Source organism: Garra rufa, chromosome 5, assembly GCF_049309525.1.
Source record: "Garra rufa chromosome 5, GarRuf1.0, whole genome shotgun sequence".
Lineage (NCBI taxonomy): Eukaryota > Metazoa > Chordata > Actinopteri > Cypriniformes > Cyprinidae > Garra > Garra rufa.
The window spans coordinates 9257709-9270415 of NC_133365.1; the positions used below are offsets into that span (position 1 = coordinate 9257709).

Below are 12707 nucleotides of genomic sequence, written 5' to 3' on the forward strand. Positions count from 1 at the left end.
CAGATTATCAGATGTGTCTCAAAATATCAGAAAATGAGCCATGAGCACAAGCTATTACTTACTGGAGGACCTTGATCCTTCCTCCTGCGATCATCATCCTGTGGCCGGCGCTGTTTTTTGGACAGAGCATCCTGGAAAACCTCTGGACTGGGTACAGAAGCCCCTGAGTCGCTCTCAACTGTGAAAGAACATAAGTGACAGCTCCTTCAGAACCAATACGGAAGAACTCCACTCGAGTCACTTTAAAACAAATGACGTCTACTACTAATTACTGGCACAGCACTTAAAATGTTAAGTAACTCTTTACAGTACTCCGTACAGCTCCTGGAGGGCCAACGTCAAGCAGAGTTAGAGTCAACCTGGAAGTTCTAGTAATCTTAAGGACCTTGATTAACTGGTTCTTAATTGTGTATTCATGGCTGGAACAACTCTCTGCAATTTTATATTGACTACAGTTTGGCATCAAATTATGCAGTATTGGAGGAGCACTTCTATCAAACAATAGTGTTGCACAATATACCGGTACTAAATATGCATTTTTGTCGTAGTATTGGTTCAGTAGTAGTACTGAGATATTTTAGTCAGGTATCATATTCAAGTCAAAATTTTGGTATCATGACGGTTCTACAAGCAAGTGTTTCTGGCTTACTTGGGTAAGCGTTCAGGTCGTATTGGGACAGTGGTTCTGTCATGTCCCCCTTCATGTTTCTGGGCTTCAAGTCTTTCTCCATGATCTTCCCCGTTGCTTCAGTCACACTGGAGTCATCATTCTGCTCTACACTGTACACAGACGCTGAGCTCAAGCCAGTGACCGATTCTTCTGGAACTCTGCACAGAGCAAATTAAACCACATTGATAGTGTGAATTTGATTAGTAGTACTGGTTTTCTCATACAAAATACACATAACCCATGTCCTAAAAAAAAAAAATTACCGTTTGCTGTTGGAACCAACACCATTCTGCCAGCTCTCATTTCTACCAGAGGAACCTACACTACACTGCGTGTCTGTCGAGCGGCTCATCTTGCTGTTTTCCATCACAGTCACGTCACTCTTCCGATTCTGTCTGTCGACCACTGGCCGCTGGCTAGAAAAGCTCCGCTTGGAGAGTTCTCTCTTCTCAGAGCCTGGTTCTCCATGACCTGAATCTGCGAGCGCATCACCATGTTGGCCCCGTTTCTCCCTCCAGTCACTGAAATCGCTGTTCTCAGAGCCGGTTTCCCAGTCCTCACCCTGACTCTGACCAGTGATCTCCTGTGACCGTCCTCCAGAGTAGTGATTGGGCCAGTGCTCCTCTGCACCCTTAGAACGACCCGGCCACTGATTGGCAACGTCTCTGTTAACGTAGTCCTCACTATTCCACTGACCTCCTCCTTCACGCTCCTGACGCAGACGCCTGAACCGTGGGGGTTTATCCTGGCGTGGAGGACGCCGCCTTCTCAGGGGCCGGTTGTCGGGGTTATCATTATCAAGGTAGTACCCTCCATCTCTGTCCTCGACACCGTTCTCTACAAAGGTGCCGGTAAATTTAGGTGGGTACTTCAGGGGCTCGCGTTCTGATGAGCGTTTGGGATAGGAATCTGCAACGAAGTTGTATCCATTCTCCTGCGTGGAGGCGTTTCCAAACTGGGTTCCTCTCCCTCTCCACGTCGAAATGTCCCTTGAGCCAAACCCACGGTTGTATCCAGCATTAAGGCGAGGAGGCAATGACCTTCCAAACACTCGAGATGATTTGTTCTTGTCCCTGAAATCACTGTTGCCGCTCTGATCATCAGTGTAGACCTTGTTAGACCTCCACGACTCCTTATCTGCCCGTTTCACCTCTCCAGGCACAGGATACGAAGCCTCTCCGTTCTCTGCGGCCTTCTGGCGCGGACGCTTGGGCTGCTCCTCGTATTCTGAGGCTTCGCTGTGCGTCTCGCTCACATTGCGTCTACGGGGTTTGCCTCGCTGCAGATCTTCGCTTCTAAACTCTCGAGCACCACGGCCTCTTGCGGGCCTTTGTGCACCTGTGCTATTGTAGGCTCCTCTGTTGCCGTCGCTCCGTCCTCCACGAGCGCCACCACGAGAGTTAAACTCTCTAAAGCCCCGGCCACGTCCACGACCTGCTCCCCTGGCCCCAGCGAATGCCTGCTCCTCATCAATGAATATCCAGTTGTTGCGGCGTGGAGCCGGTGGATCTCTGCCATCAGAGCCATCCATGGACTGACTCTTGCCGGTATCCCAGCAGTTCTCCTTGTGCAAATCATCAGGGAGGTTGGCTATTTTCTCCACCTTGGGAGCTTCTAATTGTTTTTCCTCAGGAGAGGGAGCGGGTGGTGGTACAGAGTGCCTGTTAGACAGAAGCGGGACATCTTTCTTCAGGTCATATACGTTGGTGACCACCTCCTTCTCCAGCCTGTATGGGACGGTCTTCTCCTCAGGCTCAGTTTTGGGTTTCTCATTCTCCTTGTCTTCAACCTTCAAAGGCTTCAGCACAGGTTTCTTGATGGGTCCCGTCCTCCTAAGGGTTCTGCCGCTGGACTCAGATGGCTGACTGATGCTACTGCTGCTGCTCGAACCGTGATCGGACCACTGCGCCTGACCGCCATCTTTCCTCAGACTACCCATGTCTTTTCTCCAGAAATCAGAGTCGTAGCTCTTCTCCTTGCTGTCGAAGGCCTCGTCACGGGTATCACTACCTTCTTTCTGATGTCTACCAGAGATGTCCCTGTGCTCGCTGTCTCCCAGATGGGTCCTGCTAAGTATTATTGGTTGATGGGTTCCTTCATGCGTAACTTCTCGCTGTGAGCCGAGCGACACGTCTGAGCCTCTGCCTTGGCGGAAGCATTGATGGGACAGTTCCTCTGCTGGACTATCTGCACGGTCATGACCTCTGTCTTCATACGAGTCGTGTCTAGAGCATGACCGGTCACTCCTGTCGTCCACCTGAGCCCTGTCGCCATTCTCATGCTGTCTCTGGTAGGGTGGGGTGAAACTGCGTGCTGATGAGTAGCTGTCTTGGTTCCACACTTGGTAAGGCTCAGTGGATGGTGCCCTCCTCTCCTGATGCATGCTGGGATGGCAGCCTTCGTCAGAGGTGGAACCAGGGCTATTCAGGTGATCCTGCTGAATGACAGGTTTCACCAAACCTTGGAGAGAAAAAAAAAAAAAAAAAAAAAAAAAAAAAAAACCACATTAAATATGTCATAATATATACAAAACTACATGTTCTGATGAAAATGAGGCGTCTAACACCATGCAGAACTCACTACCATGATACTAGATTGCTGTGGCTAGTTGCCAGCGTATCACTACGTGTTTGCTAATGTGTTTTTACGTAGTGTTGTTAATCGGTTGCTACTCTTGGTAGCGGCTAGGGCGTTTCCCAGCAAGGTTTTCCAAATAGTGACTTACCTAAGCCACATACCTTCTATGTAGACATCAGAGAACACTTTAAAATATTGTATCAATGCATTCTATGGCATTTTTAAATGCTTGTATCACAGTTCAAATCACGATCACAATGACATGATAAAATATTACAAAAACATAATATTGTTTTTGACCACCAAATACTATAAAACTATTAATTTAACAACAAAAAAACTAAACATAACCTGTGATCATTTACCAACATCAGAGATCCATGAACATGCAACATGGTGTTCAGATGCTAAAATATCAACTAAAAGATTTGAGAACTTCATATGAATATTTTGTGTCAAAGGGGTTCGACTGACAAAACAGCTTGGGAATGGCTGTCTTACTGAATCAAGTCAAGAATTCAATTGTCACAAGTTTAACACTTCTTATTAAAGGTATTACTTTCAATAATAGCGATACTTGACTTGGCAAACATCATTAATTATGGTGGATGTTGTAATTTACCAGATGAATGAACGCCAGGAGGGTAGAAATCCACTGGAGAACATCCCTGTGCCATACGAGGATCCATGTAGGGAGGCATCATCATCCAGCGTGGGTCAAAACCCAGGACATGAGGAGGGTAAAAGCCTCTCTGTGGGTGAGCAGAGCTGGACTGGTTGGGGTGACCCGACTGCTGCCACGGCGCCATCTTATACACCTGCTCCTAGAAACCACAGGCAAGATTCAACCATATTTATAATATGGCAGCAGAATTTATGAGAATTATAACTTCTGCAAATACATATACACTTATATTAATAACCACTGGTTAAGTACACAGGATTAGGTGTAAAAGCTTACCTGCTGCTGGTGCTGCTTCTGGAAGCGGGGCGGCACAGGCTTCTGGTGTCGGCCGTAGTCTGGGAGGGGAGAGGTGGACTCAGGACCGTCGTCATCATTGTGGTAGTTACAACCTTCATCTTTGTATTCCTGACTGGACGACTCAGCTGGTGTATCCAACACTTCTATATGGAATAAAATGAGGTGTTAAAAAGTGCAGCATCAAAATAACCCCTTTTAAATCACTGCCAGTACATAGGTAGCTAAAACTTACATTTACAAATCAACAAGTATAAATTAACTAGTATACCTTTGGTGCTGTACTGCCAGCCCTCCTGGTGGGGTTTGGATGACCTTCGGCCTGGAGACTGTGTCAGCTCCTTGCTGTCTGCTTCTCTCAGTGTTTCTCCAGAACGTGCAGGTTTCTCAGTTTTGCCAAATTTTTCATCCAGTTTTTTTAGTTTCTCTGCACAGGCAGCCAGTCTCTCCTCCCGCGCTCTTCTCTCCTCCTCCTCACGCCGTCTGCGTGCTCTCTCCACGGCAGAGAGGTCAGCCGAGACAAACTTCCCACGAGGAGGCGCCTGTCGTTGGGGCTCTTCCTGCTCCTCTGCAGACTCACTGTTTCCACCGTTCTTCTGCTGGTGCTGCAAATAAACAACAGAGAGAGGAGATCACTTAGATTAGCCTGGATGGTAGCTATTAAAAAAAAAAAAAAACTTCAAATTCTTGTACTCACTAAATTAAATGTCAGAAACTTGAAGTGCATGATGGGCCAAAAGAAATATCAAACATGGTCAAAATTATGCATTGCACTAGCATGTTCATCATTTATCTGAAATGAGGTTATCCAATCAAAACCGACAATATACAGAATAGATATTTGACCCTGGACCTCAAAACCAGTTGAAGTAGCATGGGTATATTTGTAGCAATACCCAACAGTACATTGTATGGGTCACAATGATCCATTTTTCTTTTATGCCAAAAATCATTAGGATATTAATATGTTCCATAAAGATCTTTATGGTAAGATGTAAAGTCTTACCATAAATATATCAAAACATATGTATATTAGGGGTGTGCCAAAAAATCGATTCACAGAAAAATCTAGATTCTCATTTGCAACGATTCAGAATCGATCTGAAATGTCCAAGAATCGATTTAATAAATAAATAAAATCAGCTGGCTGTTCGCCTCCATTTTTGTAACTAGCCTATACTGACGTCACCACGCAGCCGGTTTTTGAACGTAAGCGTGCGCGGCAAATCACTAAAACAAAGAGGAAGCAAATATGGATGAGAGGAAGATCCAATCAGCCCCGTCTTTACTTAAAGCTAAAGTTTGGCGGCATTTCGGTTTTTACCGAATGCCTGGAAGCACTACGCTGGATATGACACACACAGTGCGCAAGCTTTGCAAAACGAAGACCAAGTACTTCGGCAGCACAACATATGCGCGTGCTCATATTACTAGGCATCACCCGGAGCTCAGCGACACGGAGCGGAGTCAGCCGCCAGCTGCAGACCATCGCACAGTGCAGTGCTTCACGAAACTCCCTGCCAACTCCGAGAGAGCAAAAAAAAATAACTCGGTCTATCGCTTGCTTTTCATTTTGAAAGAAGCACTTTATTTTCATAACTTGTTCTTTAAGTTACTGAATCTGACTGAGAAATATTAAAATATTAAAATTATTAAAATTAAATTATTATTAAAATTAAAATATATTGGTTTTTTTGTCTTCTCCGGTTGTGTTCTACATGATATTTGTGGTAAACTGCAACTTTCCTGGGAAATGCATCTATTTTCAACCATTTTGTATTATGAAGAAGCACTTTATTTTTGTTCCAACTTATTTTATAGCTAGCTACCAATGAGTAGCAATTGAGAACCAGACAATGTTTTTGATAAAAGGCACTTCCCTGAGAATTTAACTTAATAAATGTGAAAAAGACACTTTAATGTCTCCGTTTGTCATTCTGTATAGCAAAGCAGATGAGAGTAGATCATGTTCAGAAACCCGATTAGAAATCATTATGAATAAAATCGAATCGCTTTGAATCGAAAATCTTTTTGAATCGAAAATCGATTTTGAATCGAATCGTGGCCTCAAGAATCGGAATCGAATTGAATCGTGAGATGGTAAAAGATTCCCACCCCTAATGTATATGTATGTATTTATTTATATGGGTCAAAGACTAAAAAGGGTTTATGCATAAAAGAAATAAGTGTGATACTGCATTAAATAGTTGTTTTTCAGAAAAAAATAAAAAGTTTTTTTGAGCAAAGAATAAATATCAATGCAATATCAATGTAACAATCTTGTCAGGCATATTTACAAAAATCAACTACTAATACTAATTAGTTTTAATTATACATTTTTAAAACTTGCCACTATCTTAGGTTTTGCCCATTTGTCAGTAAGAATTTATTCATTTAAAACACAATAAAATGCTCCCGTATTCTTTTATATATTTTGATGTTCAAGTCAGAACACTCATGTTGTATGAATTTTAACATAAATATTGTTACATTAAATGACAATGTGACATTATTTCAACCAAATTTTGACATTTTATTCTCCAAAAACAAATTTAAAACCTTAAAAGCAGACACTTTACTCACATTTAATGTGCTTTCTATGGACATACAATCACTTTTCAAAATTTCTTTTGACGCAGACATCTTACCGTCTTTGACCCACATACATACATATTATTTAATTGATGTAGAGATTGTTAACATACCAATAGAAAATAAATAAAGATATTTTGGGGGGAGGGGATGCAGAAGGCCCTCGACTCTTACCTGAGATTCAGTAGAGGAGAATCGTCCATTGGTCTTCCTGGAGGGTATGGGCTCTGGCTGGCGTGTGTATGACTCCTCCTCAACTTCCTGTGGGAATGTGCCTTCACCAGAGCTCTGAGATGAATGCTGGTCCTGATGGTTGTCCCAGTCATCCCTGCAAGACACAAGAACATGCTTCAATCTCAAAACAGCCCACTTTCACACCACACACACACTGCATTAAAACAAAGAATAGCTCACCAGATTTTGTTCTTCTCACAGGGGGTATGATCTTCCTCATCATCACTGAATTTGAGCTTCTCGCTATAATCCACTTCCTCATGGAGACCTGAAGAACAGACAACGGTCACAATAAGCATTGATGAAAACGCTCATCTGCTGTTGACAAAGAAATCAAGCGCTCACCTGCCCAGCCGTCTTCACAGTCATTGTCCAGCTCATCAAGGTCCTTCAGGTCGTCAGGGTTGATTATGGCAGGACGTGGAGCTCGATCTCCTGGGCGGCGGATCGGGCGAGTGGAGGGGCGTGGGGGGGCACGGGGGTAACGGGTCTCTCTTCTTATTTCACCGCTGCGCAAACAAAAAAAAACAACTATTTATTAGGTGTGCGCGATATTACTATTTTCCCATAACTTTAAATCGATTTTTACCTTTTATGGGCATTTTTACCTTTATAAAGCCATCTTTGGAGTCAAATTCTTACATTTAATCAGTCAATTATAACAATAATACATGTAGGCCGTTACCAAACAAATTAAATCAGTATCAGTAAAGTTAATCTTTGCAAAAGAGGCATGTACATTTATTTACATGTTAATACAGCTTAGAGGGACATGTAATGCTTTAACCTGCAGTTACAAATGCATACATAATGTTTTGATATTTTAAACATTAAAACGTGGAATACTGATATTTGAGTCACTGTTAATAAGTCATGCGATTGAACCGAATCATTTAAATGGTTGATTTACTCAGGAATGAAACACCGTCATGTTTTTTTTTAGAGATGCAAAAGAGTTCCGTGGCTGTTTTTAGAATGATTTTATGGCGAAATTAAGCAGAAACAGGAAATATGCTGTCTAAAACATAAGTATTTTAATATTAACTTCTTGTTTATTGTTTTTGTAGAAAACCAATAATCACATTTGTAGTCATGCTGACTTTTAAAGGAAAAAACAGCACTCTTCATGTTATATTAACAATATGAAACGATACAAATATATACACACTTTCTACACTAATATCTTGAATTATGTGATCATTCTAAATGCATTTTAATAGACTGAATCATGCAGTAAAAGAACGCACCATCATCATGTAATGTATTGTTTTGCGTGCACTCTGTAGGTGTTTTGTTTGTATTTTCTGCACATCAAACCAAAATTACTATTTTTCACAGACAATATATAAATCACACACCCCTGCAAATTTTAGAAGAAAACAGTGAGCGTTCCTCACTATGCATGTGTGATTAGCACAACACTTACTTGACGGGCTCCGGCGCAGGGAACGCTGGTCTGAAGATCATTTTGGATTCAAAGCGCACAGGAGCAACCACAGTGGTCGGGCCGTGATCAGAGGAGCCCGGGGCGTCACGAGTCTCTTTAGGGCACATCTGACAAACAAAGAGCCAGTAAGCAATTTTCAAAGAAACCACAACACACTGGAAAGTAATATGATGGCCAGAGACTCACGAAGGCAGGCAGCATGTCATGGTAAGTGGTGGTGGTGTGGTGCTGGTACTGGAGGGCTGATGGGGCAGCTCTGCGCTGCACGGGCTGAGCGGGCCGCAGTGATGGCTCCTTTACTTCAGGGGATGGAGCAGCGACAGGGGCAGGGGAGGAGGATGAGGGTGAAGAGGAGGGAGGAACAGGAGTGGTGGTCTCAGCTGAGCCGCTGCTCTTGGTGTCCGTGTCTGTGCAGGGCGGGGCGGCAGACAGCACTGGGGGCTGCAGGTTCCTCCCACCGCCCTCCCTCCAGCTCGACACATCTGAAAACGACAAAACATCAGCTATATCAGACCATGGGTATTACAGCTAACGCCAAAAGCATTTAGTGCTAGGAACGGACTTTAAATAAAAATTACATTTTCATTTCAGATAGGCACCAAAGCAAGATCTCATTTTCATTTACTTTAATTTGATGTACACTACCAGTCAAAAGTTTTCAAAGAGTATGATTTTTAATGCGTTTTAAATAACTATTTTCTGCTCACCACGCCTGCATTTATTTGATCCAAAATACAGCAAAAGCAGTAATATTGTGCAGTATTTTTACCATTTAAAATAACTTTTTATTTGAATACATTGTAAAACTTAATATATTCCTGTGATCAAAGTTGAATTTTCAACATCATTACTCCAGTCTTCAGTGATCCTTCAGAAATCGTTCTAATATGCTCATCTGCTTTTCGAGAAACATTATTATTATTTTTAAAACAGTTCTTTTTTCCAGGATTCTTTGACAAACAGAAAGATCACCATTTATCTGAAATAAAAAGCTTATACCTAGACCATTTAAAAGCTTGTTTTATAGATCTACTGCACAAACATGTACTGCTAACATTGTACCCTAAAATAAAAAGGATAAAATATATTTGAAAATATGAAACAGTATTATTTCTGTTGCATTATAGATAGTGTTAAATTGTCATGAAAATATTTTTTAAAAAATCATAACTGACTCAATTACTTTATAAAAAACATCTTTCTTTTGTTTGGAATAAAGTAAGATCTCATTTCACCGGTTTTTACACATGACAGTATACTACCAGTCAAAAGTTTTTAAACAGTAAGATTTTAATGTTTTAAAAGAAGTCTCTTCTGCTTACCAAGCCTGCATTTACTTAATCCAAAATAATGTGAAATATTTGTACAATTTAAAACAGCTGCTTTCTATTTGAATACATTTTAAAATGTAATTTATTCCTGTGATCTAAATTCGAAATTTTTATAATGCATGTAGGACTCACTCTGAGGGCGGAGGCTTGGTCCGGGCCCATACGACGGATCGAAGACGCTTCTTTCCTTGCCAACCTTGTCCTGTTCGCCTGCTGCTTTCAGCGTCGGAAATTCCTCGTGAGAGAAGGGCTGCAGTCGGCTTGAGACCTTTAAACCTAGACGACAGAGCCAAACAAATGTCAAGCACAACATCACAACTAACACGTCTGATGTTGATCAGAATAAACTGATAATTACCATCTTGTTCTACTGCCTTTCCATTGAGCTGTGCCCATTGCTTTGGTCCACCTGAACTTGTGCTCTAGAGGGACAGAAACACATTCAACAGACATCAGACACCATGATAAGCTCATCACCATGACATCAATAAAGGATGAACGCTATGAAGAGATTATGAACATGCTATCCGTACCTCCTGGCTGGTTATTGGCATGGGCTTCTGAAGATTGGAGACAGATTTCTGTAAAGCCAGCGGTGGCTGCGACTCCGGCAGCTGTGCTGATGATGCAACGGAACTACAGAAGGAAACGGACAATATTCAGACGACGTGTGACGGCCGTTTGCATCCAGAAACAGAGCTGGGTATTTTAAGAACAAAGTACATTCAGGTATATATTTAAATAACCGGCAGCCTTTGTGTGACTACGTACATCAGTCATTAGTTACAGAATGTGGATAAACCACACTGTCGCTCTCAAAAACATTCTCTTCACTGTATATGTAAGGTTTTGAACGAGTGTTATTTCAGCTGTGTGAAACGACCTTCACCGTGAAGCACGGATGACACAACACATACTGAAGAGCCATAGTCTTGCGACTCAGCACGTTTATTTGTGCAGTTCTAAGGGAGACATATCAGAACTCTCAGCTTTTTCTCAAAAAAAACATGTGAACAACTCAAGAACGCATAAAAAAAAAAGATTTTAGGGCCGCAATTAAATTAACAATAATGAAAAATGTGTTTTTCATTAACTACAAAAAGACATTTACAAGCAAAATTCTTGCATTTATTAGAACATAAACCCCCCCGGTTTCAAAGACAAGGCTTAAAGAAGTCAGAACAAAAATGTACAGATAATTTATTCGCCCCCTTGTCATCCATGTTCCATGTCTTTTTCTTCAGCCCATAAGTAATTATGTTTCTTGAGGTAAACATTTCAGGAATTATCTCCATATAACGGATTTCAATGGTGCCCCCAAGTTTGAACTTGCAAAATGCAGTTTAAACGCAGCTTCAAATGCGTTTAAACCTCATCTAGGAAAACAGTCGTCATTTTCAAAACAAACTGACCATTTACGTACTTTTCAACCTCAAATGCTCATCTTGTCCAAGCCTGCTGTTTTACCTTTTTTTTTTTTGTAAAGGCCGTTTGATCTACTTTGAATGTTCACATTGTAAACACTGGGTCAGTACTTCTGCAGATATTTAGTATGATTTTGAAGTTGGGGAAGAAAATGAGAGGAGTTTTTCGACATACCCTAACTGAATTGGCCGGAAAAAAAACAGTTCACGCTGATTTAGACAAGATTAGCGTTTGAGGTTAAGTATACAAATTGTCAATTTGTTTCAAAAATGGCTGATCGTTTTGCTAGATAAGACCCTTCTTCCTCGGCTGGGATCGTTTAGAGCCATCTGAAGCTGCACTTAAACTGAATTTTGGAAGTTCAAACTTAGGGGCACCATTAGTAAAGTAAGTAAATTATCTGCACATTTTTGTTCTGGATATGGACTTCTCGTTTAAGCCTAGTCCTAGACTAAAACGTAATTATTGAACTCATATTGAGGTGGAATTACATGTCTGTGCGATTCATTCACAGAGACACTGAGAACATAGGCCTATTTAAATAGTATTTTTGCAGGCACTAGTCCATGTTGCGTTTTGAATTAAGTGTATTGACTTACTTTTGAATTATTGACCTAAAATTTGGCAATTCCATTACATTCTGCGATTCCATCCGCGTTTTCTACATTAAAGGAAATCACAGCACCCAGTTTGTGTAAACAAACACCAATAACCAGGAAAAAAAAATACATATGTGACCCATGCTGGAAAAATGAGTCTGAATGTGCACAGGCTAATTTTGAACAAGACCAAAAAAAAAGTAGGGTATTTTTTTTTTTTTTTTTTTTTTTTTTTACATTTGATTATTTGTTTTTCTTACTTGAATGCTTTTGGTCAGATGTAAATTGACAGAAGCAATGCACTACGCTTCTTATTTGTTCTACTGTTGTTGTTTTTTGCAACTGTTCTTATTTTTAATAACAGATAAAACATAAAATAAAAAACTTATTAATATTAAGGAGAACTCCGGTGTGATTTTGACCTAAAGTGTATTGAATCATGATACCGAGTGTAAACGTACCTTGCATATCTCATCTCGTCTTGTCCACTGCTGTCCGAAATCTGGGGTCAGTTATCCGATGCTCACAACAGGTTGTCAATGAGAGTCAACAGGGCATCGAAGAAGCCATTAAATCACTGTTTTACGCCATTTACGAGGCACAAAGTAGCTCCACACTTCATTGGTAGACTTCCAAGGGCCCTGACATTTAAAACGAGACATTGAGAACTCAGAAAAAGCACCGGTAGTTTATTTACGAGTAGATTTATACAGACAGTAACTGCAAGAAGTTTAGCGGCCGCCGCCATCTTAAATTTAGTCACGATAAGTCGAGTGTTGAGCACGAAGGAAACTACAACCTGATAAGTTGATAACCTGATAAATTCCTTGGTGCTCGACACTCGACTTATCGT

General features: G+C 41.2%; 1 protein-coding gene across 4 annotated transcripts in view; it reads right to left on the reverse strand.

The window, feature by feature from the left end:
* The window catches only part of prrc2b (proline-rich coiled-coil 2B), a 30930-nt gene that overhangs the window by 10479 nt on the left and 7744 nt on the right, over nucleotides 1-12707 (reverse strand). For all 4 annotated transcript variants that reach the window (XM_073839347.1, XM_073839346.1, XM_073839345.1 and 1 more), the window contains exons 4-17: nucleotides 10364-10466; nucleotides 10189-10252; nucleotides 9963-10106; nucleotides 8686-8981; nucleotides 8479-8606; nucleotides 7398-7561; nucleotides 7233-7320; nucleotides 6993-7146; nucleotides 4498-4831; nucleotides 4209-4372; nucleotides 3870-4071; nucleotides 934-3130; nucleotides 650-828; nucleotides 63-178 (exon numbers count right to left, since the gene is read on the reverse strand). In XM_073839347.1, coding sequence (XP_073695448.1) covers nucleotides 63-178; nucleotides 650-828; nucleotides 934-3130; nucleotides 3870-4071; nucleotides 4209-4372; nucleotides 4498-4831; nucleotides 6993-7146; nucleotides 7233-7320; nucleotides 7398-7561; nucleotides 8479-8606; nucleotides 8686-8981; nucleotides 9963-10106; nucleotides 10189-10252; nucleotides 10364-10466 — 4333 coding nt within the window. The remainder of the gene's footprint in view (nucleotides 1-62; nucleotides 179-649; nucleotides 829-933; nucleotides 3131-3869; nucleotides 4072-4208; nucleotides 4373-4497; nucleotides 4832-6992; nucleotides 7147-7232; nucleotides 7321-7397; nucleotides 7562-8478; nucleotides 8607-8685; nucleotides 8982-9962; nucleotides 10107-10188; nucleotides 10253-10363; nucleotides 10467-12707) is intronic.